This window comes from Carassius auratus, chromosome 31 (genome assembly GCF_003368295.1).
Source record: "Carassius auratus strain Wakin chromosome 31, ASM336829v1, whole genome shotgun sequence".
In the NCBI taxonomy this organism is placed as follows: Eukaryota; Metazoa; Chordata; class Actinopteri; order Cypriniformes; family Cyprinidae; genus Carassius; species Carassius auratus.
Genome location: NC_039273.1, coordinates 23,681,398 through 23,706,882, shown reverse-complemented (window position 1 = coordinate 23,706,882; position 25,485 = coordinate 23,681,398). Strand labels below are relative to the sequence as shown.

The window sequence follows — 25,485 nt, the reverse complement described above, 5'->3', positions numbered from 1 at the left end:
TGTATTTTTTAATGGTTATGTAATATTATTAGGATTTTTTAATTATGTTGATTTGCACTAACTAACAGAAACCCAAAACAGGCTTATAAGTAAGGTGGTGTTGTGGTTTTAACATTTACAGTACCAGTCTAATGTTTGGCCTCGCCTCACATACAATTACTACTTTACACATTTGAGAATAATAGTAAGGTGCTTAAAACTAAAAACACTCATTTAATACAAACTTTCAATGTTTTTTTCAGTACCCAATTAAATTAATTATAGTCAGGAATATATTTCAAGGGAGTTAATCATTCTAAATAATAAAAAAAAAATGCTTTATTTTCGTCCACCAGGGGGTGGAAGCGTCGGTGTGCGTGGTTGTGCGCAGGCGCTCGGAGGGGCGGGGCTTCGTAGAACCCGGAATCATAAAGTGTTTGAGTGTTACACGTGATTGCAGACAAAAACAATGAAGGCGATCGTTCAAAGAGTTACAGCGGCAAGCGTAATGGGTACTGCACAAATCTCATCATTTCACAGAGAATCTTGCTGTCAGCTGGACGCTCATTGTAATACTGTCAGTTTATTTGTTTACACGATAATGAAAGCGGCTGACAGGCTTGATACACTGCTGTCATGCGCGCTCCATGCTGTAACACCTTCACTCTGCTGACTTGTTAGCCACATTTGAAATGTGCGATTTAAAATATTCACAGATGATGAAGCCTATGCGTCAGACTTAACTGTTCAGATCAATACTAAGTATCCCTCACACTCTCTCTGAATCAGTTGGGGAGGAACAGATCAGTTCCATAGGCAGAGGACTCTGCGTCTTATTTGGCATCTCAGTGGTGGACACGCAGAAGGATGTTGACTACATGTAAGTAATGTTCTGTTCCAAAACGAGTTAGCAGTGAGCTCATATGTGATATAATAACATATATAAAAATAACTATTATAATTATTAATAATAATACATTTCTTTCGTTACAATTTATAATAAATACAATTTATTAATTCGTATTTCAAATATTAATATTATAAAACCAGTTTCTGATTTTGGAAATCAGATACTTCATTCATAAAACTATCCTGAAAAAATTACATGGATCTTAGAAAAGTATTGTCATGTGTGATCTTTCTGTTATATCCAAAGATGTTGCACTGAAGCTTATGCCCAGATACTTGTAACCTGAAATAATTTTCAAAACTAATTTTTACAGTTTTCAGTTCTATACTGTTGTTTATATAATAGACAGCTGTGTTGCCTTCATAGCTGTTATCCATCTTCAGCAATGACGATAATTAAAGTGCTCATATGACACTGTTAATAAGAACATTATTTGGTGTAATGTAATATGTTTATGCGGTTTAAGGTTAAAAAACACATTATTTTAAACACACTGTACATTATTGTTCTCCTCTATGCCCCTTTCTGAAGCTCATCGATTTTTACAAAGCTCATCGTTCTGAAAAGCGAGGTGTGCTCTTATTGGCCAACTATCCAGTGCATTGTGATTAGCCGAATGCCAATCAGAACACCTAAGCAATGAGACAAAAACAATACAAGGCATTTGTTGCATGCAGTGGGAACGTAACTACTGATTATTGTGACAAGAGGAGAGGGGCCGAAAGCCGTAGGAACAAAGCGAGGCTGGTGGAGTTAATGAAGATGCATCTTGAGTCCCACGGAGGAGCTCAGGAAGGATAAGACGAGATGAAGTATATTGCTTCAGATCAGAAACTGTGTTGTTGTGATTGGATTTGACATCGCTTGGATGAGCGGCCACAGTTCAAATACAGTTTAGACTGAAATAGATGTAATTTATAATTTGATCGGCATGAAATTTCAGTTAAATTGGTGAAAAGAGACAAGATCACATTAACTTGAAGGTCTGGCTGAAAGTATTTGTGAGTATTTGTTTTTGAAAGAAGTCTTACTGGAGCTACATTTATTTAATCAAAAATGGAATGTGAACTGTAAATACAATTTTAAATCACTGTTTTCTTTTTAAATATATTTTATATTTAATTTATCATTACTCCAGTTTTCAGTCTGACATGATCATTCAGAAATCATTCTGATATACTTATTAGAATTCATTCACACAAAAATGATGAAAATGTATTTCCTTATTTGATGGAACACAAAATGAGATTTTCGTTTTCATGCTGCTCACAGTGACTATCTCAAATATTTTCTCAGGGTACGTAAGATTCTTAACTTGCGTCTGTTTGAGGATGAGAACGGCCGTGCCTGGAGCAGCAGTGTGATGGACCGAGAGCTGGAGGTGCTGTGTGTGAGTCAGTTCACTCTGCAGTGTATCCTCAAGGGAAATAAGCCTGATTTCCACTCTGCCATGCCGGCTGAACTGGCCCAGCCCTTCTACAACAACATACTGGAGCAGCTGAGGGAAGCCTATAAACCAGAACTCATCAAAGGTGAGGCTAGACCAGCCGACTGTTGATGCTTTGATTCGTCTGATTGGGATTTGCTCATCGTTTAAGATATTTGCTGCATTAAATGGATCGTTTATCCAAAAATTATTTTTTCTTGCTCGTTATTTACTCGCTTATGTCATTCCAAACCTGTAGAACTAAAGTATTCTACTTTAAATTAAACTTTTTCTGACAATTTAGTTAAATAATCGAATACCTGATGACAGACAAAACTGAATGCCAGTAAAATATATATATATTTTTTTTTTTTTACATGACTTATAGGTCATATGTTTACTTGAAATTACTAAATTAACATATAATGAAAAATATTTTATATGCTGAAAATGTTTATTATATCCTATACTCATATATTTATTTCACAAGGCTAGAGTGTTGTTTTTAATTCAAACAGCTTGTATTGTGTTATAGATGGGCAGTTTGGTGCAAAAATGCAGGTACACATACAAAACGATGGCCCTGTGACCATTCATCTGGAGTCTCCTGCTGGCCCTACAGACCCTAAACTGGTATCCAGCTTTGATTTGCAAGGAAATACATGCCTTAAAATGATCTTCTGCAGAAACTGTAGATTCGTTAGTTCTTATTACTGCATGAATTGTTTTGGGACTCTATAAACCCATTAATCTGTTTGCCTCTCTTCATTTTTTGTTGATTTTTTACTCCAGCTGTCTAAACAAGAGAAGCAACAGCAGAGGAAAGAAAAAACAAGGTCAAAAGGCCCTTCGGAGTCCAGCAGAGAAAAGGCAGCGCTGCGCTCGAAAGCAGCTCCCAGCGCCAGCAGCGGAGCAGAGGGAGATGTGTCCTCTGAACGGGATTCATAGAGTACCTCACTGTGAACTTACAACCACAGTCATTCCTCTAGTATCTTATTTATCATAATTCAATGATTGAATGAATCAAGCTCCAGGGGTTATTCTTTGGAGACTGACACCAAATAGCACAGTTTGCTCATTGTATTTCTTTGTTTTTGTTTTGTTTTTTTAAAGGTTTTTTTCAACTTGCAGATGAGTCCAGCTTCCAGTGGAATGCTGCTGTCTTCAGGGATGTCTCTCAGTGCAGCTCACAGTCCCTCGCTTATTACAGTCCCTGTCGAATGTCTAGTTTGTAAGTTAACACAAGAACAAGTGGCAGCTCCACAGTTACCAGTTAAAAAAGACTCGGGCACATGTCAGTGGTATTTTACCACCACTTTAAACACAATATCTGAATATTTGCCATGCTATCTAATTTATTTAAATGTATTCATCTCTGTGATGTGTTTTAATAAAAAAGGAAAGGAAAAATGCATGTAATTGATACTTATTGCATAGCTGGAAAATAGTGTTGATCTTTTTATATAATGCCATCGCATTTGAAGATGCTGTTTAGATCTACCAATCTGAATCATTATTTGCAAGTATATTTTCTATTGCTTCAGAACTAGTGCCAGTCATTAGGGTCATTAGGGATTATTATTAATGCCACATCAGTAATACCTCAGTCCTTTGTCCACTTCATTTTACTGGTTTGTTTACAAATAAAGCACAATTCGACACTTCAGAAATATTGAAACTAAAAGATGATGCTGTAGCTATTTGATTATATTGGATGGATCTGAAAGAAATGTGGCACCATACAAGAGTGAGTTGTTTTTATTATATGGTCACTATTGCTTTGTTATTACAGATCGGCTGATATGTACTATCTATGCGTTTTTAACCTAAATCACAACAGCGTCCATCTGTGAAGGATGAATGCTGTCAAAAAAACGCAACTGGTAGCCAATCAAAGCAGTGGGCGTTTACATCTGAGTCTACAATCTGCATCTGGAGCATTCTGATGAGGGGGTCCAAACAGGATAGAAAATAGCCTATTCTAATCTTATTATGTTTTTTAGGTTGATAAAATTGTACGTGGTCCTCAGAAAACAGTTCCAAATAATAATAATAAAAAGTTAATGACCCCTTTAAGAACAGCACAGTCTGAATAAGGGCTATTTTATCATAGCAAGTCAATGTTTGCTTAAGCAACCGAGGGAGTTGCACGAAGTTTAGCCCTTTTATTATTCTTTTCAACTTATACCCCCAGTGTAGTTACCATATTTAGCAATTATTCTATTAAATTATTTTGGATGCCTATACCACCCATGACGTGCAGCGTCGGTCACGTGATCATGTGACCGCGGATTGTTGGTGTGACGCGCATGTTAAACTGTCAGAGAGTAGTAGAATCCCTGGACTGTCATCACTGCAGACGCATGTGCTGATGTGCTGGCGGGACTCAGAGGTAGGTTTATGTGATATCAATTTTCTATTATAATATTATTGCATATTTAGTTAAGTTTTGAATGAAGTTGTTTCTGTTCGCATTGGGCTTGCTATTTTGTTCTGTTGAAACGCTATTTTGTTTCTGTTTCTCTGATTTTATTGACGCATTAAGCTCTTTTTTTCAACACTGTAATTTATTCCAAGTGTTTAGACTTTCAAGCTGCTACTTATTCATATTCGTCATATTTACTTATTGTTTACATGCATAACACGATATGCAATCAAACATTACGGAGAGTTGATGGAGGAAGATGTGTTCGGCATGTGGCGGATGATAATTGTGTTATAATAGAAATAAATAAAACATTTTGCTAATTACTTGTCAGCAAATGTTAAATATATTCCTCTCTAGGTTAGTAAATGCACACACAATATATATATATATATATATATATATATGTATGTATGTATGTATGTATGTATGTATGTGTGTGTGTGTGTGTGTGTGTATATATATATATATATATATATATATATATATATATATATATATATATATATATATATATATAGTCTTATTAAATTATATTTTCTATTCTATTTTTTTTAATGCCTATAATATTTATGAAGAGAGCTTTTCAAAATAAATACAGTGCATGATATGAACTCCGTAATCTTTGCAAGCTTGCTTTACACTCAACTATTACAAAATGATTTGTGCGTTTTAATGTTCCACTAGTCAATAACACGGTTACAGTGAGTACAATCATGGTTCTAGTTTGATTGTGGGATCTCCAGCGCTGGTGGTGCCAGCATGTACTTGGTTTGCACTGAGGGCTGATGCAATGATGTGGCCCATCTTTGTCAGGAATTTTTCAGCATGTATCACATCAGATTGCTTCTATGCACTGTAGTGACAGAAACAAACATGAAGAAATGTGTGCTTGTGCACAGAAAGAGGGTTAAAGAGGGTAGGGAGCTGTAGAGCATTCACCCTCCTGCAGAAAACAGACTTTTAGCCTCAGACCTCACTGCCTTTTGATAAATGTTTCTATGAAATATGCATGTGTATTTCTGTGGTTTGGGTTATTAAGAATTATGTTTTTACACGGGATATGGGAACATCTTTAAAATCCTCTGGTCTAAATGTCACTGGTGTGTGAAATGGATTACAGTATGTGTAAGACATGCTTCCTTTTTCTGTGTGTTGGTATTATTAGCATACTGGCTGTTTATTTGTACTTATAAATCATCATTAGTCTGCATGACCATATTTTAGGTCCCTTAATCCTTACCCAAATTTAAACTTAACTACCTTAAAAACTATTAATAAGCAGTAAATTTTGAGTTTATTTAGGGAAAACTCTTAATTAATAGTGAATGTGTTCCCTATTGTAAAGTGCCACCGTATTTTTTTTTATAACTGAGTGTATTTTTATTGACATAATAAAAATGTATATACTCTATATATTCAATTATCCATTCATCTATTCAAAATATATTTCTGAAAAATACATAAATGAATTCTATATATTATTTATATAACGTTAACTTTCCAAAACAATATTTAAGTTATGTAAATTATTAATAATAATTTAGATAATATTATTAATAACATACAGTCTTTCTTTTTCAGTGTCAAAGCCTTGTGTATGTATTGTGTCCAGCACACATGGCAAGTTTTTCAGTGTTAAAAAAAATTAAGTTGTTTGAGAGAATGTCCACTTGTGTATGTGACAGAGGGGATTTTATATACTCTTTAAAAACCCTCTAACTGTTTTTTTCAAAGCCAGTATATTGGTCATATCACATGTGTCTTTGTCTGATTGCAGCTGTGTTACACACTCACACACACACACACTAGTTTCAGTTCAAACTCTCGCCTGACTATGTATGCCCCAAAAGACAGAATCAATACTGTGAAAAACACAATGCTCCATTGTTATTGCAATGCAGAAAGCGAGAGGCATGAGTTAACACCTGCTGCTTTCATAAACAGGATAACTTCCCTGATCTGTAATTAAGAGTCCAGTCTGTTCAATAAAGCTATTTTGCAGGTGACCTGGAGTGTGTAGAATATGATTATACTGTATTTTATATATAGTGCCTGTACTAACCACACAGTGTTGCTCAAGCTCAAACTAAGCTGTGTTACTGATCTGACCACTGACTTCACTGTGTATGTTCCTATGAATAACTTCTGCAAATTGTGTTTTAAACAGCTTTGAGGAAATGATCTGTTTAAGATATTGTGCTTGCATCTGTCTGTATATGTGTGTGTGACTATATTTCTGTGTACTTCTCTTAGTGTTGTATAAAATAGTTAAATCATCTGAACCAACAGCATGTATGTTAGACCCTATGTTAGACCATCTAAGTTCCTAAAAGAGGTATTTTCCAGAAGTCATAGATCCTCTTCTATTATTAATTCCTCATTGTCATTAGGATATGTCCCCAAAACCTTCAAACTGGCTGTTATTAAGCCTCTCATCAAAAAACCACAACTTGACCCCAAAGAACTAGTTGATTATAGACCAATCTCAAATCTCCATTTTCTGTCCAACATAGTAGAAAAGGTGGTATCCTCCCAGTTATATTCCTTCTTAAAGAAAAATGGTATATGTGAGGATTTCCAGTCAGGATTTAGAACTTATCATAGTACTGAGACTGCTCTCCTTAGAGTTACAAATAACCTGCTCTTATCATCTGTTTATGGTTGTAACTCTCTATTAGTTCTATTGGATCTTAGTGCTGCATTTGACAAAATTGACCACAACATTCTTTTTGCATAGACTTGAACACTTTGTTCGCATTAACGGAAGTGCATTAGCATGGTTTAAATCATATTTATATGACCGCCATCAGTTCGTAGCAGTGAATGAAGATGTATCATATCGATCACAAGTGCAGTATGGAGTACCTCAAGGCTCAGTACTAGGGTCGCTACTCTTCACGCTTTATATGTTACCCTTGGGAGATATCATCAGGAAACATGGTGTTAGCTTTCACTGTTATGCTGATGATACTCAGCTCTATATTTCTTTGTGGCCCGGTGAAACACACCAATTTGAAAAACTAATGGAATGCATAGTCGATATAAAAAACTGGATGACGAGTAATTTCTTACTGCTAAATTCTGAAAAACAGAGGTGCTAATTATAGGACCGAAAAACTGCATTTAATAACCTAGATTATTGTCTAAGTCTTGATGGCTGCTCTGTCAATTCTTCGTCATCAGTTAGGAACCTAGGTGTGTTATTTGATCGCAATCTTTCCATAGAAAGCCATGTTTCTAGTGGAAACTGCATTTTTCCATCTCAAAAATATATCTAAATTACGGCCTATGCTCTCAATGTCAAATGCAGAAATGTTAATCCATGCATTTATGACCTCAAGGTTAGATTATAGTAATGCTTTATTGGGTGGTTGTTCTGCCTGGTTAGTAAACAAACTACAGCTAGTCCAAAATGCAGCAGCAAGAGTTCTTACTAGAACCAGGAAGTATGACCATATTAGCCCGTCCTGGCATCGCTGCACTGGCTCCCTATCAATCATTGTATAGATTTTAAAATATTGCTTATTACTTATAAAGCCCTGAATGGTTTAGCACCTCAGTATTTGAATGAGCTCCTTTAACATTATAATCCTCTACGTCCGCTACGTTCTCAAAACTCAGGCAATTTTATAATACCTAGAATATCAAAACCAACTGCAGGCGGAAGATCCTTTTCCTGTTTGGCGCCTAAACTCTGGAATAACCTACCTAACATTGTTCGGGAGGCAGACACACTCTTGCAGTTTAAATCAAGATTTAAGACCCATCTCTTTAACCTGGCTTACACATAACATATTAATATGCTTTTAATATCCAAATCCGTTAAAGGATTTTTAGGCTGCATTAATTAGGTAAACTGGAACCGGAAACACTTCACATAACACCCGATGTACTTGCTACATCACTAGAAGAATGGCATCTACGCTAATATTAGTCTGTTTCTCTATTATTCCGAGGTCACCGTAGCCACCAGATCCAGTCTGTATCCAGATCAGATGGTGGATCAGCACCAAGAAAAGACATCTACATTCCTGAAAGACAGCGGAGACCAGGACAATTAAAGCCCCAGATACAGATCCCCTGTAAAGACCACCAGGACAAGACCACAAGAAACAGATGATTCTTCTGCACAATCTGACTTTGCTGCAGCCTGGAATTGAACTACAGGTTTCGTCTGGTCAGAGGAGAACTGGCCCCCCAAATGAGCCTGGTTTCTCCCAAGGTTTTTTTCTCCATTCTGTCACCGATGGAGTTTCGGTTCCTTGCCGCTATCACCTCTGGCTTGCTTAGTTGGGGTCACTTCATCTACAGCGATATCGTTGACTTGATTGCAAATAAATGCACAGACACTATTTAAACTGAACAGAGATGACATCACTGAATTCAATGATGAACTGCCTTTAACTGTCATTTTGCATAACTGACACACTGTTTTCCTAATTAATGTTGTTCAGTGGCTTTGAAGCAATGTATTTTGTTTAAAGCGCCATATAAATAAAGGTGATTTGACTTGACTTGACTTGCTGTGTATACTAATTAAACATATCGCTTCAGAAAATAACTGTTTAATAATTTCAAGAAGTGTCAAGCAGACAGGGTCTTCGGTGTGTAATTGTCTCTTTGAGGAAAAAATTACAGCTTCTAGACACTAATCTCAGGCTTACAGACAAACCATTCATCCGTTATCATAATAACAGACATTTCAGAGTATGACTGAATATGAAGGGAGACAAGTGTGCAGCAAATACAGTAGGAATGAATGCATCAGTCATACTGAAAACAGATTTTACAACAACAATTTTATATCAGAGTCATCTTATTTAGTGATCCCCATGCCTCTTATGACTTGCAGGACTTTAAAACAACAAGAGCAACATGGAAATGAAATCGTTATCACAACCCAGCCGGATGGACAGAAGTGGTAGCTTTCTTCAGGTAAGATGATCTTTCTGTGAACATTTCTATATCTGCACTTAAAATTGAGCAGGATCCTGACAAATCAAGGGAAGCATTTGAAACTTTGAACATTTTGTTTTCCACTGCGTACATTCACTGGCTGTATATAACAGTGTGTGTGTGTGTGTTTGTGTGTGTGTGTGTGTGTGTGAGACTGGACCAGGACTTGTTGCCCAAACAGGACCATTCAAGCGTCCCATAATAGATGTTTCATTTTTGCAGCATATCACTCAACATTAAAAACACAAGAAGTTGTCAGGGTGATTCAGAATATTTAATTGGAGTCAACATATTGCAGTCACCAAAGTGGCATATTGCATAAGTATTGGAAACATTTCTTCTTTTTGAAAGTAGTTTTGTTCAGAATGCCACTAACAGACTGCCAGGCACAGCTCATTTTATGTTATTTATCTAAAAACTGGACAGTTGTTTATACTATGCAGAATCTTTAAATGTATATAATGTAAAATAGAGGCTTAAGTAATCCATATGAAAATAATCCTGCTCCATTTGTGTAGTGGACATAAATGTTACACCAAAGCGTGCACTTTGTTGAAAAGAGATGTGCTATTACTTTTTAAAATGTGATCCTATTAACTTTTCGCCCGTTAGGACAATTAAATGTGCCCAAAAATCCAATAAACTTACTTCACATGCATATGGAAGCTTCTTTCCGGATAATATAGGTAAATTAAAAAAATTACAAGAAACTTTTTATCTCACAATTTTGACTTTAGTTTTTTCCTCACACTTCAGGTTTTTTTTTCAGAATGAGATATAAACTCAGAATTGCAAGAAAAAAGTCAGACCTGTGAGTCAAAAAGTAGCAATTACCTTTTTTAATTTGTTTTACTTTAAAATGGGAGAAAAAACTACTGTGAGATGTAAAAAGAAAGAAAAAAAAGTAAGATTTGTGATATTGAAACTCAGAATTATGAGTTTATAACTTGCAGTTAAAACACTTTTCTTATGTCTGTAATGGAGTTTATTTGCATATCTACTGTCGTCATTGAAGATCACATGTAAATACTTGCATAAAGTAATGCTCAGATGGTTGGGTTGGGTTGTGTTGCCATGGTAAATCCCATTTCCTGTTGGGGGAAATAGATTAAGAACACAGGAAACTTTCTTCCTGCTCATGGATGGATGTCCAGCGAGGCTGAAGCGGTTTCTCTTGTTTTGGTCTCAAATAAGCCTCTCTCTGCTTGTTGTTGTTGTTGTTGTTTTCTTTCAGCTTCCGTTTTTCCTTCACTGTTCTCTGCAGGTTTCCTGGCAGTTTCCCTTTTTTTCAGATTCTATAATATCTAAAGGAATATTGCTAAAGTGGATTTAAAAAGACCACTACATTAATTCACCGAGATGTTTTCTGCTGGGACAAGTAATATTTGACTTTTTCTGTCCATGTGTAGCTTGTCGATGCATTTGCATTGTCACTGGGTGCATTGGAACAGCAAATGGTTCGTGCTGCGCAGAAAAAAGACAGAGATCCAGACAGAGATCCAGACATGTCTGTGCTCATAGAGTGAGTACACATTAATATACAAATATCAAGAATGCATTAAGACCATCATTGTGCAGTAAGCTAAATAACAGAGCATTTGAATTCAACAATAACTATATTATCTGTACTTTTAATAGATGCATTGCTGTTTATGTACTGTAATATTAAAGAACCTCTGTATGTTTTGTAGTAGAGTCCAGTAGAGGACGCCAGTGTCTAGTCAGTCTTTCTAATGCCTTTTCTTCCTTTAAAGGACATAAAAGACATCTCTATCAAAACAAAGACAACCCACTACACCAATTTTGTTCTCTGTAGGATAGAGGGAGAGATGAGCGCTTTGTGTCTGCATTATCCTGCAGATGATGGGGATGGTACGAGTATAAGTGTCTGTGTCTTGGACAAACTGATACACACACACCCCATCTGGCTTCTGCTTTCAATCGACCAGCAAGAGGCCACTGGCATCCTACTGCAGCAACCAGCTGGGGTAAAATATGTTAGGGAGCAGCGAACACAAAGACACCAAGTTTTTTTTATTTTTTATTTAAGAAATAGTCTAAGAAATTAAAACGATAACATACTTTTTGGTGAACTGTCCTTTTATTAACTACTGCATAAGCATTTTTTTTCTTTCCTTTCCAGGTGTTTTTAGTGTGGAAATCATCTGTCCTCCAAAAGAAGGTCCTGTCATTCCACATGGATGGTAGCTCAGACTCCACCGTCATTCACATCCCTGTAAAGGAGAGTCAGTACAGTACGTCAGATCCCTTATATCATATTAAGCCATAACTGTTGTTGACAGCTCACATCTAGCCGTATTTATTTCTGTGTTCTATATCACCATCAGCTCAGGATGTTTGCCTGTGAAAGATATGTGGGGTTTACTTTTATTGGGTGTCTATCTTTTTTTATTGTTTCTTGATACCAAGCAGCATGTTACTTTCACGTGCATGCAGTGGTGAGGTCAAAGACCACTTGGGAGTGACTCTACACTCATGCACTTTTGATATCATTTTATAAATCTATGTTTTGAGTCAGAATGGGAAGTTTTCCCCTGGTTTCACAGGTAGTTTTAATCAGTCTTCAGTTACTTTAACCTGAGCAGCTATGTGCAACTTGCTTGGTTTGAAACAGAGGCACCATATTTGCAGCTAAACATCACAATAGTAGCCTGGCAGCATTTCAGGTATTCAGCAGCTCCAAGAAATTCTGCATGTGAAATATCAGACACACCCTAGCGTTTTTGGCCCGGGCACAATCCAGCTGTGAATTTCCTCTGTGCCTTGGAGCTGGATGTGGTCTGAAAGGCACTGAAGGTTTGTGAGCACTTTCCCTGCCAAGTTCAGAATCAGTTCAGAAATTTCCCAAAACATTTTCAGAAAATTCCCAAAAAATGAAGAATCTAGAGCAACACTCAGTGCTATTATGCTGAATGAAATTGTGAAATTTGCTTGGAGATTATAAATTCTTATTGTATTGCTCTTTTTTTCCTAGCATTTTCTCTACAGGGCTCAGGAATCAGTTTTGCTGACCTCTTTCGTCTTGTGGCCTTTTATTGTATCAGCAGGTAACACTTTTGTAATGACTGATAATTTAATTATTTAACTTGTCAATTATTAGACTGCTAAGACAAGATTGTTAAGACAAGCATCATTATTGCTATTGCTAATACATATAACTAGGAAGATGAACAAATCCCTAACCCTAAGCACTGTGGTTTTACGCATAACACTCAACCGCTCTCACTCTCACATTTGTAGCATATAGAAACAATCCACTATGAACAATTTGATCATCTTTGGAATGGATGAAATCTTTTATTGCTATCTTGCCATCCTTACTAGGGGTGCTCCGATCACGATCGGCCGATCGTTAATGCGCATCTCGTCAGTAAAGCCGGTTCTCTAATCAGCGGTTAATTCCATCAGGTGCGTGATTTCACATAGAGCAGCTGTTACTACACAGAGCCGTTGTTAACTGAGAAGATGCGCAAATCCACTTCATTTTCAGCGTTTTTTGTCGCATCTTCTCAGTTAACAACGGCTCTGTGTAGTAACAGCTGCTCTATGTGAAATCACGCACCTGATGGAATTAACCGCTGATTAGAGAACCGGCTTTACTGACGAGATGCGCATTAACGATCGGCCGATCGTGATCGGAGCACCCCTAATCCTTACCTTCTCTACGGTGCTAAAGTGTGATAAATGAGTAAAGAAACTATGAATGATTGTGAAGAAATTAAACCAACGCTCATTTAACACAATGATATCCATCACCTTATCAGCAACAGGATAATATATGGCCCTAAGTAAAAATGATTGATTTGATATCATCCATAAATCAGTTCTCCATATGATGCTTGTTTTTTTTCAAGCCTAAATGTGATGTATAATTTGACCTGTCACCATTAATGTAGGAAAACAGTGAATCTCTCCTCTTTTCATCCTCTTTTTTACCCTCTTTCACGCCCTATTTGTCTGTCTGACTCTATTTGTTTCATATTAGAGACATTCTGCCGTTTACCCTGAAGTTTCCTGATGCTATCCACTCAGCTGAGACCCTGTCAGATCTAGATGAAGTGGCTCAGCAAGGAGCAGGTACTGGCCTAACTAGTCTAATCCACTTAGAATAATGATAAATATTTAATTTAATATAGACACAATTATATATATGTGTGTGTGTGTGTGTGTGTGTGTGTGTATATATATATAGTATTATCAGAAATGTAAAATGGCCCTTTTTCATACTGTACAAATTATCAATATCAAATTTGCTTCGTTTTATTAAAAAAAAAATAACATAAAAGTTTTTAGGATTAGAACCCTGGTCCCCATGCACACTAAATGAAAACAGCAGTAGCACAAACAGATTAACACTTCTGACATTTGTTAAAATTTCTGTCTTTTTTTTCCTTCTTGCTTATGTCTCTGACCTAGGGCACCAAGTGAGTCAGGTCTGCCACTGGTGCACTCTTAAAACAGCAGGGGTGATGTGATGTTAAGTGTGTCAGGAAACCAGAGCTTTTTTCAGTATACTCAAGCATGTTGCATGTACAAGTAATAATTAGTAATTCAATATTTTTGTATGTTCTTACATGCTTCAGACTATCTTGAACAAGTGTCAAACATTCTTTGTCACATAATGAAGAAATATTCCAATGTTCATAGAGAAGAAGGAACCTTTGCTGTGACTGTCTTGTGAGTAACTATGTGTTTGAATCTCTCCATCCACCACAGCTGTGAATAAGCTGGCCTACTATTCAGTTCCATGTTATTACTAGTCCAGCTGACATTCCAGATAATGTGTGAGACTATGTGAGCTAATCAGAGCATAGAGGTCACTGAGGGAAAGAGTGTGTGTGTGTGTGTGTGTGTGTTTGTATTTGTATTTGTGTTTGTAGCGACACGTGTCTTCCTTTGTTCCTTAACAGTGATAGTTCCATTCTTCCTTAAAGACAGCATTTTTGAGAAGTTAGCAATAAGCTAAAACAACAACAACAACAAAAACACTTGTATCACCATAGCAACACCCATCCAAAACACCCTATATATATGTACACTAAAGTTGCCACAGAAAAACTATAACTTTGAATCATTAATTTAAGTCTCTTTTTAAATAATATAATATCTATTCTTAATAGAAACTGGTAACATAAGTAGAAACCATACTGAAATGAGTGGGGAGAGAGACAGAAAGCATGGGGAGGAGAAAGAGGAGGGCTTTGGTGTGGTCTGTGAAATCAGCCTCCCGATACACACTGTCTGTTTGGATAAATGACTCAGTTTTTGGCCGGCTCTTTGTTGGGAGTGTTTGAATGGCGTTTGTGAATCAGGTTTCTGAAATGCACGACTGAGCTTGCTTAATTTCTCCAAGAACTTCAGTGGGCCTGAGAACAACAGAAGAGAACAGACGCTTTTGCCTGGCTGTAACTAGGTATAGCCACACACACTCAAATTCACATGTGTGCTGACAATGTGTGGTGGTCTATGGTAGGAAGCAGGAGTGGGTGTGTTTGTTGCTTTTGTGGTTGTGTCGGTATGAAGTTTGTACTTGTGAGTTGTTAACCATTAATCAGATTCTCTCTTTTATTCCAGCATTCTGGGAATCTTCTTTCAACAAACAACAAGGGACAATCTTTGCCCAAGAAAGGTCTCTGGTTCAGGACAACTGCTATGATGTCTTACAGATAAAGGATCAAACCTCCACACCAAATGGGAAGCTAAATGTCCCACTACCACTGACTAACACCTGCCCTAATACCTCAGAGGTTGTAAGAAGTTGCTTCAGCAGTGCTTTGTCTTTTATCAACCCTGTCTTTCTCAAGACACAGCAAGATGTCACAGGAAATTCAGAAACAGTGATCTCAAAGGACCCAACAGCAGAAAACGGAAAATCTCGTCCCCCTCCTCCACCAAGACCACCTCCTCCTCGTATTTTAGTTCATAGTCCTACTGCATCCCCAGGTCCGAGGACTATGCCTTTGAGTGCTGGCATTACCAGAATGAGTCAGAGACGCAATCCTCTACCACGACAAGCACCAGACATTGACAGCTACCGCTGCTCTATTGCGTTAGATGACGAGACCATCTCTAGAGCCCTTTCTCAAGCCAATCGGAACCATACAACGCCTTTTAACCCGACCAGCAGCACCATCCTGCAGCAATGGACTGGACCCGAAGAGAAAGGGCGAAGCTCAAGTGGTCAAAGCTTGTCCACTTCCTCATTGGATTCTTTGGATTCTCCTCCTCATCCTCTCCCTATGGGACTATCCCAAAGTGTTGGCAAAGGCCTCTCCACGGATGACAGCAGTGATGAATATGACGACGAAGAGGACAACTACGGTGTGGGACTTGAACGGGATCTGCATCTTCGCCTTCGTGCTTCCCGCATGTCAAAGAAACTCCTGACGGTCGAACTAGTGGGGGCTCAACCGAGGTCTCTTGTTATCCCACGAGCACTAAAGGGACACTTTCGTAAGGTCCAAGGTGTTTTCAGTGTGCTGGCTACACCTGAAAAACGCATCTTGCTCCGGATTATTGAGTTGTCTCAAGACAAAACTTCCTACTTTGGGTGCCTGGTGCAGGACTATGTGAGCTTTGTGCAGGAGAATAAAAACTGCCCCTCGTCCAGCCAGGATCTTCTGCAGACCATCCGGCAGTTCATGACCCAGATGAAAGCTTACCTCAAACAGAGCTCAGAAATGGACCCACCTATAGAGTCGTGCATACCTGAGGATCTGATAGGTGAGTAGATTTCAGTACTACTCTTTTTAGAGCCATGTTGAACCAGAGTCATTTTAAAAGCACTTTTCTGTGAGATCAACCTATGAACGGCTTGCTTTGAGGGAAATCTAATCCTGTTCCCTGGTGGGTCACTTTCCTGCAGAGTTTAGCTCCAACACTTATGCCTGGAATTTCAAGTAATCTTAAAGACCTTAATCAGGCTGGTTTAGGTCTGTTTAATTAGGGACAGAGCTAAACTCTGCTGGTGACTTTCCAGGAGAAAGAATGGGCTTACTTAAGCCCCTTTCACACTGCGATTCCGGCAAATACACGGGTAAAGTGTTCCGGCAATAGTTCCCAGGTATTTAGATTTTGCACTCTCACACTGCCAGTGATTGCTTTCACACACAACCCTCAAAGGTCCCGTAACGACACGTGACGCATGACATCAGCGCGTGATGTGTAATGTTCGAGTTGAAAACGTTAGGCACGTTATACTTTCACTGAAGCTGGCAAACGATGTCGTTGTCAGCACGGTAAGTGAGGAACAAACTGATCTCTGCTTCATTACAGTTTGCACATATTTTTTTGTCGCGAACGTTGATCTTCCTTCAAAACAGCCGGTAAAAGAGTCGCGCGATAACGTGCATCATCACTACGACACGGCATTACATCTGGCTTTTGTTCACAAAGCGCTCGTCCTGGGATTGAACCCGGCAATGTTACTAGGTCCCCGACCCGGGTTCAATGCCGGAATCAATCTTGGGATGTGTTTGCTTTCACACAAAAGGCGACCCGGCAATGTTCCGGCAATTTGCTGGGTATGACGTGCAGTGTAAAAGGGGCTTTATAGTTAAGGTCCTGTGCCCGGTTGCATGAAACTCCTTAAGTGAGGGTTTGCAATACAAAAGAACCATTCCATAATCAGTCCTTTATGGGAAGTCTGAATGGCTCATGGATAAATTATAACACCTTTTTATATTGTATGTGTTGTCATGATTTACTTTTGATAAAAACAAAGGTTTATTATTATACTGTATTCGTTTTTTTCATTTCATTTACTGTATAACGTTACCCTTTAAATTGGCTTATTTGAAGCACAACCACAGCAGCAGCAGTAGCAGCAGTATGGTGTAACATTTATTTAAAACACATGTATTTTGTATTTGCTACCTGTACTCTTTCCTTTCATTCTTTTCGTGTCTTTGGAAAACTTGTCTCGGATGTTTCTCTACGTCATTTTTGCCTAACTCTGGGTCGTCAACATGCAATTTCTTTCTAGGAATTAAATGCTTTCTCTCAATCTTTAAAGTTTCTCTGCGAGCGATCGTACAGGTGCAGATATATTTGTGCCAGCTCAGCTATTCGACACTCAAGTGTATTCAGGAGATGTTGCTCTACTGTAGCACCTCTGCAAAATGAGGAACGAACAGGGGGGAAAAAATCACACTTCAAAGAAGTGTAACTGCCACGTACCAATGAAAACTCAAAGGTGTTTAGGAACCAAAGAGAACTCCCCCAGAAAGCTCACTTTGGTGAGCTGTTTCGAACTGCTGAAACCAACTCAAAACTTTGTTTCAGCCTTATTTTATTAGAAATTACACCATATCAGTTCGTTCTTCGATTTTGTTTGAAGTATACTGGGGCCTTAATTGTGTTGTGCTGATTGGGTGGGTAGGTTTGATCCACTGTTCATTTTACAAGTGTCTGGAAACTATTAGTTGTTGCATTTTGAAATGTTATCTTCTGTGTCTCCCAGATGTAACCTTAGCTTGCCTTTTTGTTTCCTAGTCTGTGCAAACTCATTGACATACATAAATTCATGGGGCCCTATTTTAACTATCTAAGTGCATGGTCTAAAGCGCACAGAGTAGATGCACTCAGGGCATGTCTGAATCCACTTTTGCTAGTTTAACTAAGGAGACATGTAGGGATGTTTATATTCATGTAGCCTACACAATAATAATTTTTTACATTTGAATCTTTTATTGTTTCATATTTAAAAATGTTTGTGTGCTGCTGCGCACCCCTCTGCATAATAAGCAAAGTCATCATGCATTATGGACCCGCCAAGGGGTGCATTTTCTTCTAATGTGCTCTTTAAATAACAAACAAATATTGCCCCATTGACTTTAGACTTTAGACCAGGTTTGAGTTGGTCTATGGTGCAGTCTATTTTCAGTTCCTCAAAATAACAACGCGCCAACAATGCGCCTTTTATAGACCAGCACGCCCATGAGCGCACAAATGGGCGAAAATGCATTTGCGATTTAAACAACACATCTCAGGACGGGAAAATGAAAACTGTGTAGGGATGAAACTAGCAAAAACACTTGCCCTGCGCCTTGCCCTACATATTGCCAGGTGTATGATAATTACTTTGACTTACCTGAAAGTTCAATAGTATATTATGTATAGTCATAAAAAGAGGAGCTATGTTTTGATATGCAATTAAGCCACTGTTATACAGTATACTGACATTTGAAAAATATTTTGTTTTAAATGTGAGTTTAGTCACCTGCTTTTGTTATACATTGGTAATGCAGGCAAAAGGTTGTTGATAGTGTGGTGGGAATAGCCACAATAGGAAACAAGAGCAACTGAGCAGTGAAAAGCAAGCACTATATCTGAAATACCTTTCGAGTTCAGCTTTCGTCTCTGCAGTTGCATTAAAAAGTGTATGAGGTTACAGTGCAAGGCTAACAATATCATATTAACTAGTCTGATTTGCATAAAAATGACAGTCCCATACTAGACTGCTATGGAAATGGTTGAAATTAGGTGCACATTTCACAATTCACACAAAGTAGCAGTCAATTTAATAGCAGAATATTGATTTAGTGCATTGTAAGACAAATATGCTATAATCCTGTTTTATAGTTCCTAATATATTAAGGATGTTAAAAAAAATTGTAAATCAGTTTAAAAAAAAGTTTTGTTTAGTGTTTTAGGACCAATAAAGAGAGCTTGAAGGCAGACATTTCATGAATACTTTAATCATACCAAAAATAATTCTTGCATATCAAACCTAAGGCAAGTAAGAACGTGTTCAAAGAGTATAAATTCTTCATAAGTGGAGCACTTAAAATTCAGCAGTTATCCCAGCAATAAGTTGTTGGTTTAGCTTAAAGAAATGCTTTCCACATTAATGGTTAATGTTTTCCAAAGGGCAGACTTTTCTTTGTTTGTTTAACTGTCATGTTATTACCTTTGAAGCTGTGTTGTGATACCATGGTTTCACAACAGTACATAAGGAACATAACTATAAATACAAATGAAAAAGGATTCCTTAAAAATAGGTTCCTTAATTCATACACTTTTGTATCTTTCAAATGTTTAGCATGCCACCTTGAAGAACAAAGCCTTTGTATGTACTCTTAAGCATTTTGGGTGGTTTTGTTTTTTACTGGTGCAGATATTTGTGCTGTTCCTCACTTTGGATAAAAGTGTCAGTTTGTATTATTCATCATAACTGTTCATTGGGTTTCTGGCACAACAAAGATATACAACTGCATTAAAGTTGATGTGAGATGGCAATCAATGTAAAGTGCTCTGGCTGTTGAAAATGCACCACAAATGCAATGATTGACAAGGTTGAGGTTTAAAGGATTAGTTCACCCAAAAAAAAGGAAAATTCTGTCATAATTTGTTGCTTATGCTTGTGATGCTCCAAACTTGTATCACTGATCTTCTGCTCTTTTCCATATAATTAAAATGAATAAAGTAATTAAATGTTTTATATATTTTTCTTTTTAGTTTGTTTTTATTTTATTTTTATTTTATTTTTTTGGTGCTCGCGTGCGAGCAAATAGGAAGCCTAATTCTGATACATGCAATGGCTATCCATTATGACATGTAGTAAATTTTATATTCATGTAGCCTACACAATAATAATTTATTACATTTTAATCTTTTATTGTTTCATATTTAAAAATGTTTGTGTTCTGCTGCGCATCCCTCTGCATAATAAGCAAAGTCAACGTGCATTATGGACCCGCCAAGGGGCGCATTTTCTTCTAATGTGCTCTTTAAATAACAAACAAATATTGCGCCATAGACTTTAGACCAGGTTTGAGTTGGTCTATGGCACAGTCTATTTTCAGTTCCTCAAAATAACACACGCCAACAATGCGCCTTTTTTTAGACCACCACACCCAAGAGCGTAAAAATGGGCGAAAATGCATTTGCAATTTAAACAACACATCTCAGGACGGGAAAATGAAAACTGTGTCTCTTCAAATCTCCGTCACTTTCACAGATCCAGTGTTGGAGAAAGCCATGCATAAGTGTGTGCTGAAACCTCTGTACGGCTGCTTGCAGTCTGTGTTGCGTGACTTCCAGGAGGCCGGTGGAGTGTGGCAGAGGCTGCGGGAGAATCTGGCCCTGGCCAAGGCCAAACATCCTCACGAGCTAGGTGTGAATGGAACCCGGCCACCAGACGCCCACGCCATCCACAGGATCCACCGAAAACTCCGAGCCATGTGCCAGATGTACTCACCTGAGAGGAAGATTATGGTGCTGTTAAAAGTCTGCAAACTCATCTACAACATTATGCAAGACCATGAAGGTGTGTACACGTGGAGTTATATCTTGAGGGTTTATTTAAAGGCTTTATATGTGATTTATGTTTTAGGTGTGTATGAGATCAGTAATTGAAAGACAATCTAGTGGAAGGTACTTGCTGGAATGGATAATTAATCAATGTTTCCTCTGTGTGCGTCAGTGCGGATGTTTGGAGCAGATGATTTCCTACCCATGTTGACATATGTGTTGGTCCAGTGTGACATGCCTCAGCTGGACACTGAGATCCTGTATATGATGGAGCTGATAGATCCCACATTACTGCATGGAGAAGGTGTGTTAACATGTTCTCATGCTTATGTGATAATGATACATAAGCAGGAATTATTTAAGAAAAATGCAAAAAATTAAATGATTCACTGTATCAAGAGGAAAAATTGAAGAGCTTCAAAACTAAAACAGGATTAGTTTCACCTTTCCAACATTTAATGTGAATTCTCTTTCATTGTTCATAATGACAGAGTAATGTTAACAAAGTTAATAACTGTGCAGTATTCTAGTATCCAAACTGTGCGAGGAGTTTCAGAACGGACAAGCATTTTCCATGTGTGACGAAGTTCTGTTCCCCACAGAGTAATTTCCTCCTGGGTGTGTCTCTTATACTCAGTGAGCTCATTGTGGCAGTACACACACAGTCAGGTCACAAATCTAATGTGACAGATAGGATGATCCTCATTATAGTGCTGATTTCCCCTTTTTTGTCACTTTAAAAATTCCAGTACTTCCAGTCTGGTCAGTAAATAATGCATGTTTTGAGAACCTAGTGAACTGCATTGCTGTCTGGTGTTGCCTATAGAGGGCAACAGTCAGGTTCTGGACGTGAAAATGCCATTCATTTTCTCCATAGAGAAATTAACTGAACTGATAAAACTTTTAAAAAAGACCTGTTAAGAGCTCAGAGATTGTTAATTGATTTCATATACTTTTGTTGAACCCAATTATTTGTGTTAATTCAACTGACTTTTAAAATTATTGCTTAATAGCAGAATTTGTGATGAAAAACTATACCTAAGATTCTGTAGAGACAATTTCACCAGTCAGAGTTCTTTAACTCCGCCTACTCCCATAAAAATACATACCAACACATTTAAATGCTTTTATATTTCTCAGTTGTTTGAATGTTAACAAAAGATTTATATTTCAAATAAATACAGTTCTCCCTGCAGATATCACAGTAAAAAAAAAAAGATTAAGCAGTACAACTGTTTTCAACATTGACAATAAGAACAAATGTTTCTTGAGCAGCAAATCTGCAGACGGGAAAAATTCAGTTTTAAAATACATGAAATTGGAAAATTACAATTGTAATAATAGTTCACAATATTAATGTTTTTACTGTATTTTTATCAAAAAAATGCATCCTTGGTAGCTTATTTTTAAAAACATTTAAAAAATAATAATAATCTTACCGACAACAAAACTTTGAATGGTAGTGTATGTTTTTCCAAGCAGATTTTTTATAGCAATATTTTATGGAACTAAACAAGTTTTTATTTAGGTTTTGGATGGTTCCCTGGGTGTTTGAACTGTTTATTAAGGTGCTCTTTTTCTCTTGATCCTGTACAGGAGGATATTACCTCACCAGTGCATACGGAGCAATGTCACTGATTAAGAATTTTCAGGAAGAGCAGGCATCACGAATACTGAGCTCTACAACACGCGACACACTCCACCAGTGGCACCGGCGTCACACACTACAGAGAAACCTGCCCTCAGTGGACGACTTCCAGGTAAAATCCTGACCTCCAAACAGGCTCCAGTCAGCTTTTGAATAGTTTCAGACTGTATTTTATTGATATGGACTATTTTCATCCATACAGTTTCTTGAGTGGTAAAACAAAACTCACTATAATTTCTGTCTGTCTGTTTGTTTGTTGGTGTGAAGAACTACATGCGAGTGGCTCTGCAGAAGGCAGATAGCGGCTGCACGGCTAAAACCCTCCAGGTGCAGCCCAATGCCACGACGGAAGAGGTGTGCCGCCTTTGTGCGCTCAAATTCCACGTGTCTGATCCAGAAAACTACGGCCTCTTTCTCTACACAGATGACAGCAGCCAGCAGTTGGCCGCAGACACACACCCACAGTGGATAAAGGCAGAGATACATAGTCGACCGAACCGTCAACACTTTTACTTTGTCTACAAGTCGATACCCAACATGAACTGTTCGACTCCTTCGTCTTGAGTGCTGGACATTTCCTGAACACTCAGTAACTGGAAAATGTTTAATGAAGGTGTGACTTTAAGGAATGTGTATAAAGATAGTAAAATGTAAAAGTCTCATGTACTCAGTGGCTCAAGAAAAAATGATGTAATTGCCACTTTACATGAATAGAAACATTCCACTGAATGACTGCAGTCAATCTGAGTAAAAATTAGAATTCACAATGGTTCTTTTCTTATTTTTATAATTACCGTATTTTTCTGACTATAAGTCGCACCTGAGTATAAGTCCCATCAGTCCAAATATACGTCATGATGAGGAAAAAAACATATATAAGTCGCATTTATTTAGAACCAAGAGAAAACATAACCATCTACAGCCACGAGAGGGCGATCTATGCTGCTCAGTGTAGACTACAGGAAAATGAGCAGCATAGAGCACCCTCTCGTGGCTGTAGACGGTTATGATTTCTATTGGTTCATTTATCTTGGTTCATTTCACTCGGTTCATGTCAAATTAATTTTGATAAATAAGTCACACCTGACTATAAGTCGCAAGACCAGCCAAACTATGAAAAAAAGTGCGACTTATAGTCCGGAAAATATGGTATTTACCTATCTTTCCCATTAAAGGGGTCCAAATGATGTTATTTATTGGGTATCAGAATTTTTGGAAATATTGTTTGTTAGTTGTTGTATTTGTATTTTTTTTAATGTGGGAGAATTAAGTAGCAACAGGCTTTCATGCGAAATTCCAAAGACTGCTAAATTTTATTTTGGTTTGAATAATGACAAATATTCTTAGTTTCACAGATTCAAATTGTAACGTTAATTCGTAATTGTATGATAATATAAATACAGTTGTTCATATTACAAATCTGAAAATATATATTTTTATATACGAATTGTGAGACCGAAGTGTGCTATATTTTTAGAAAATCACCTATATGCATATTACATTATGTAAAATAATGTTTATTCACATTAAGTTTTAATTTGAATAGAAATGTTTACTATAAAGGGCATTTATTGGGTATTGTAAGTTACATGGTATTGAACATGTCAGTATATATATTCTTTCCTTTGATTCAATATGAATTCAATGTAGCATATTTCCCCAAAAAAGCCAAGACTGCAATGAAAGCCATATTATGCCACTTTTCTGCATGTACAGAGGTGTCAGGGATTCTCTAGTTAACCTATAGAGTTCTGTATAGAATCTTTAAGCTATTTTTGCATTCAGTCGAGTGTGTGTTGAAGTATGCATCAGAAAATTGTCTCCTCTGCCATCAAGAGACTCAATCAACACATCAGTGTGAAAATTCTTTGAAGGAAGACGCTTTCATAATGTGAGCTTCAGAAGAGATGATGCTTGATCACGTGGTTGCTTTTTCTTTAGCACAATAGAGATGTGTCAGTGTGACCTTGCACACTGTTCAGTTGGCTAGAGAAGCTTTTTTCCTCACTTTGTTCTTCTGAAATAAGAACACTTTGCTGTTTATACTTCAGCCAATGTCTAAATGTGCTACACTGTAAATGTTATATATTTTTTTGTACCATAACATGTACAATGTACAGAGAATGTTTCCAGAACACTGAACTTGTGCATGTTTTATTCCCTTTGTGATTATGTATAAATAAAATCTTTATTCTTTTTATTAACTCAAACAGTTTAATGTTTTTTATGTTAGACTGTAAAACTGTTTTTTTGAGCAACCTAAAATATACTTCATACAGGTATTATTACTTTTTTGTGAAATATTATTAAATATTAGTATTTTAAATAATTATATTATTCATTTATTTGCACCTTTTTTTATATTTCAAAAATTCTTAAACATTATTTTCCATAAATAAATCAACTATACTACATTACACCACAAATTGTATTAATATAAGCATTTTAGATAGTTATATAATTTATTTGTTTGTTTTTAAGATATTTAATAATTATTTAAATGAATATTGCAATATATTAGGTAAATTATATGAATTTTGCTATTGATAGGTAAAATAGAAACTTTAAATTTCATTATTTTAATGAATTATTAATGAATTATTAAATATTAGTTTAAAAAAGTCTTGAGTATTATTTAACAAGAATGAATCAACCAGACTACATTACGTTACACCAAAAGTTATTAATTTAGCATTTTTAAATAAATCAATTCATTATTAATTAATTATTTTTTTCATTTAGTGATTATATTAATGTTGCAATATATTTGGTAAATTATATTAATATTGCTATGTAGAAGGTAGGTTGTTAAAGATAAGGTCAGGCAGAAATGGCAAACAACTGTTGTTTTCCCTTTTTACAGT

General features: G+C 36.9%; 2 protein-coding genes across 6 annotated transcripts; both read left to right on the top strand.

Annotated features, from left to right (window-relative positions):
- The first annotated feature begins 354 nt into the window (after positions 1 to 354).
- On the top strand, positions 355 to 3,729 carry LOC113050936 (D-aminoacyl-tRNA deacylase 1-like). 4 transcript variants are annotated; one of them, XM_026214416.1, is made up of 6 exons: positions 361 to 491; positions 769 to 859; positions 2,186 to 2,421; positions 2,851 to 2,948; positions 3,108 to 3,264; positions 3,429 to 3,729. In XM_026214416.1, exons 1-5 carry the CDS (start codon positions 449 to 451, stop codon positions 3,261 to 3,263), a joined length of 624 nt encoding a protein of 207 aa, XP_026070201.1. In that variant the 5' UTR covers positions 361 to 448; the 3' UTR covers position 3,264; positions 3,429 to 3,729. The 4 variants fall into 4 exon arrangements, with proteins under 4 accessions (XP_026070202.1, XP_026070201.1, XP_026070203.1 ...); XM_026214418.1 differs by having other exon boundaries at positions 3,108 to 3,274; XM_026214417.1 differs by having other exon boundaries at positions 355 to 488; positions 766 to 859; positions 3,108 to 3,729.
- Positions 3,730 to 4,602: 873 nt separating this feature from the next.
- Positions 4,603 to 23,498, top strand: LOC113050935 (ras and Rab interactor 2-like). 2 transcript variants are annotated; one of them, XM_026214412.1, is made up of 12 exons: positions 4,603 to 4,707; positions 9,596 to 9,678; positions 11,109 to 11,221; positions 11,516 to 11,687; positions 11,843 to 11,954; positions 12,695 to 12,767; positions 13,706 to 13,797; positions 15,295 to 16,443; positions 20,681 to 20,989; positions 21,146 to 21,277; positions 22,570 to 22,733; positions 22,889 to 23,498. In XM_026214412.1, exons 2-12 carry the CDS (start codon positions 9,619 to 9,621, stop codon positions 23,183 to 23,185), a joined length of 2,673 nt encoding a protein of 890 aa, XP_026070197.1. In that variant the 5' UTR covers positions 4,603 to 4,707; positions 9,596 to 9,618; the 3' UTR covers positions 23,186 to 23,498. The 2 variants fall into 2 exon arrangements, with proteins under 2 accessions (XP_026070197.1, XP_026070198.1); XM_026214413.1 differs by lacking the exons at positions 4,603 to 4,707; positions 9,596 to 9,678 and having other exon boundaries at positions 10,820 to 11,221; positions 11,454 to 11,687; positions 22,889 to 23,497.
- Positions 23,499 to 25,485: the final 1,987 nt, after the last annotated feature.

Bases quoted from the DNA above. Each gene is read 5' to 3' on its own strand.
- LOC113050936 (XM_026214417.1), top strand. From the start codon at position 449: ATGAAGGCGATCGTTCAAAGAGTTACAGCGGCAAGCGTAA. The intron at 2,422-2,850 runs GTGAGGCTAGAC...ATTGTGTTATAG, and splicing joins TAAACCAGAACTCATCAAAG to ATGGGCAGTTTGGTGCAAAA. The intron at 2,949-3,107 runs GTATCCAGCTTT...TTTTTACTCCAG, and splicing joins GCCCTACAGACCCTAAACTG to CTGTCTAAACAAGAGAAGCA.
- LOC113050935 (XM_026214412.1), top strand. From the start codon at position 9,619: ATGGAAATGAAATCGTTATCACAACCCAGCCGGATGGACAGAAGTGGT. The intron at 21,278-22,569 runs GTGTGTTAACAT...GATCCTGTACAG, and splicing joins CACATTACTGCATGGAGAAG to GAGGATATTACCTCACCAGT. The intron at 22,734-22,888 runs GTAAAATCCTGA...GTTGGTGTGAAG, and splicing joins CCTCAGTGGACGACTTCCAG to AACTACATGCGAGTGGCTCT.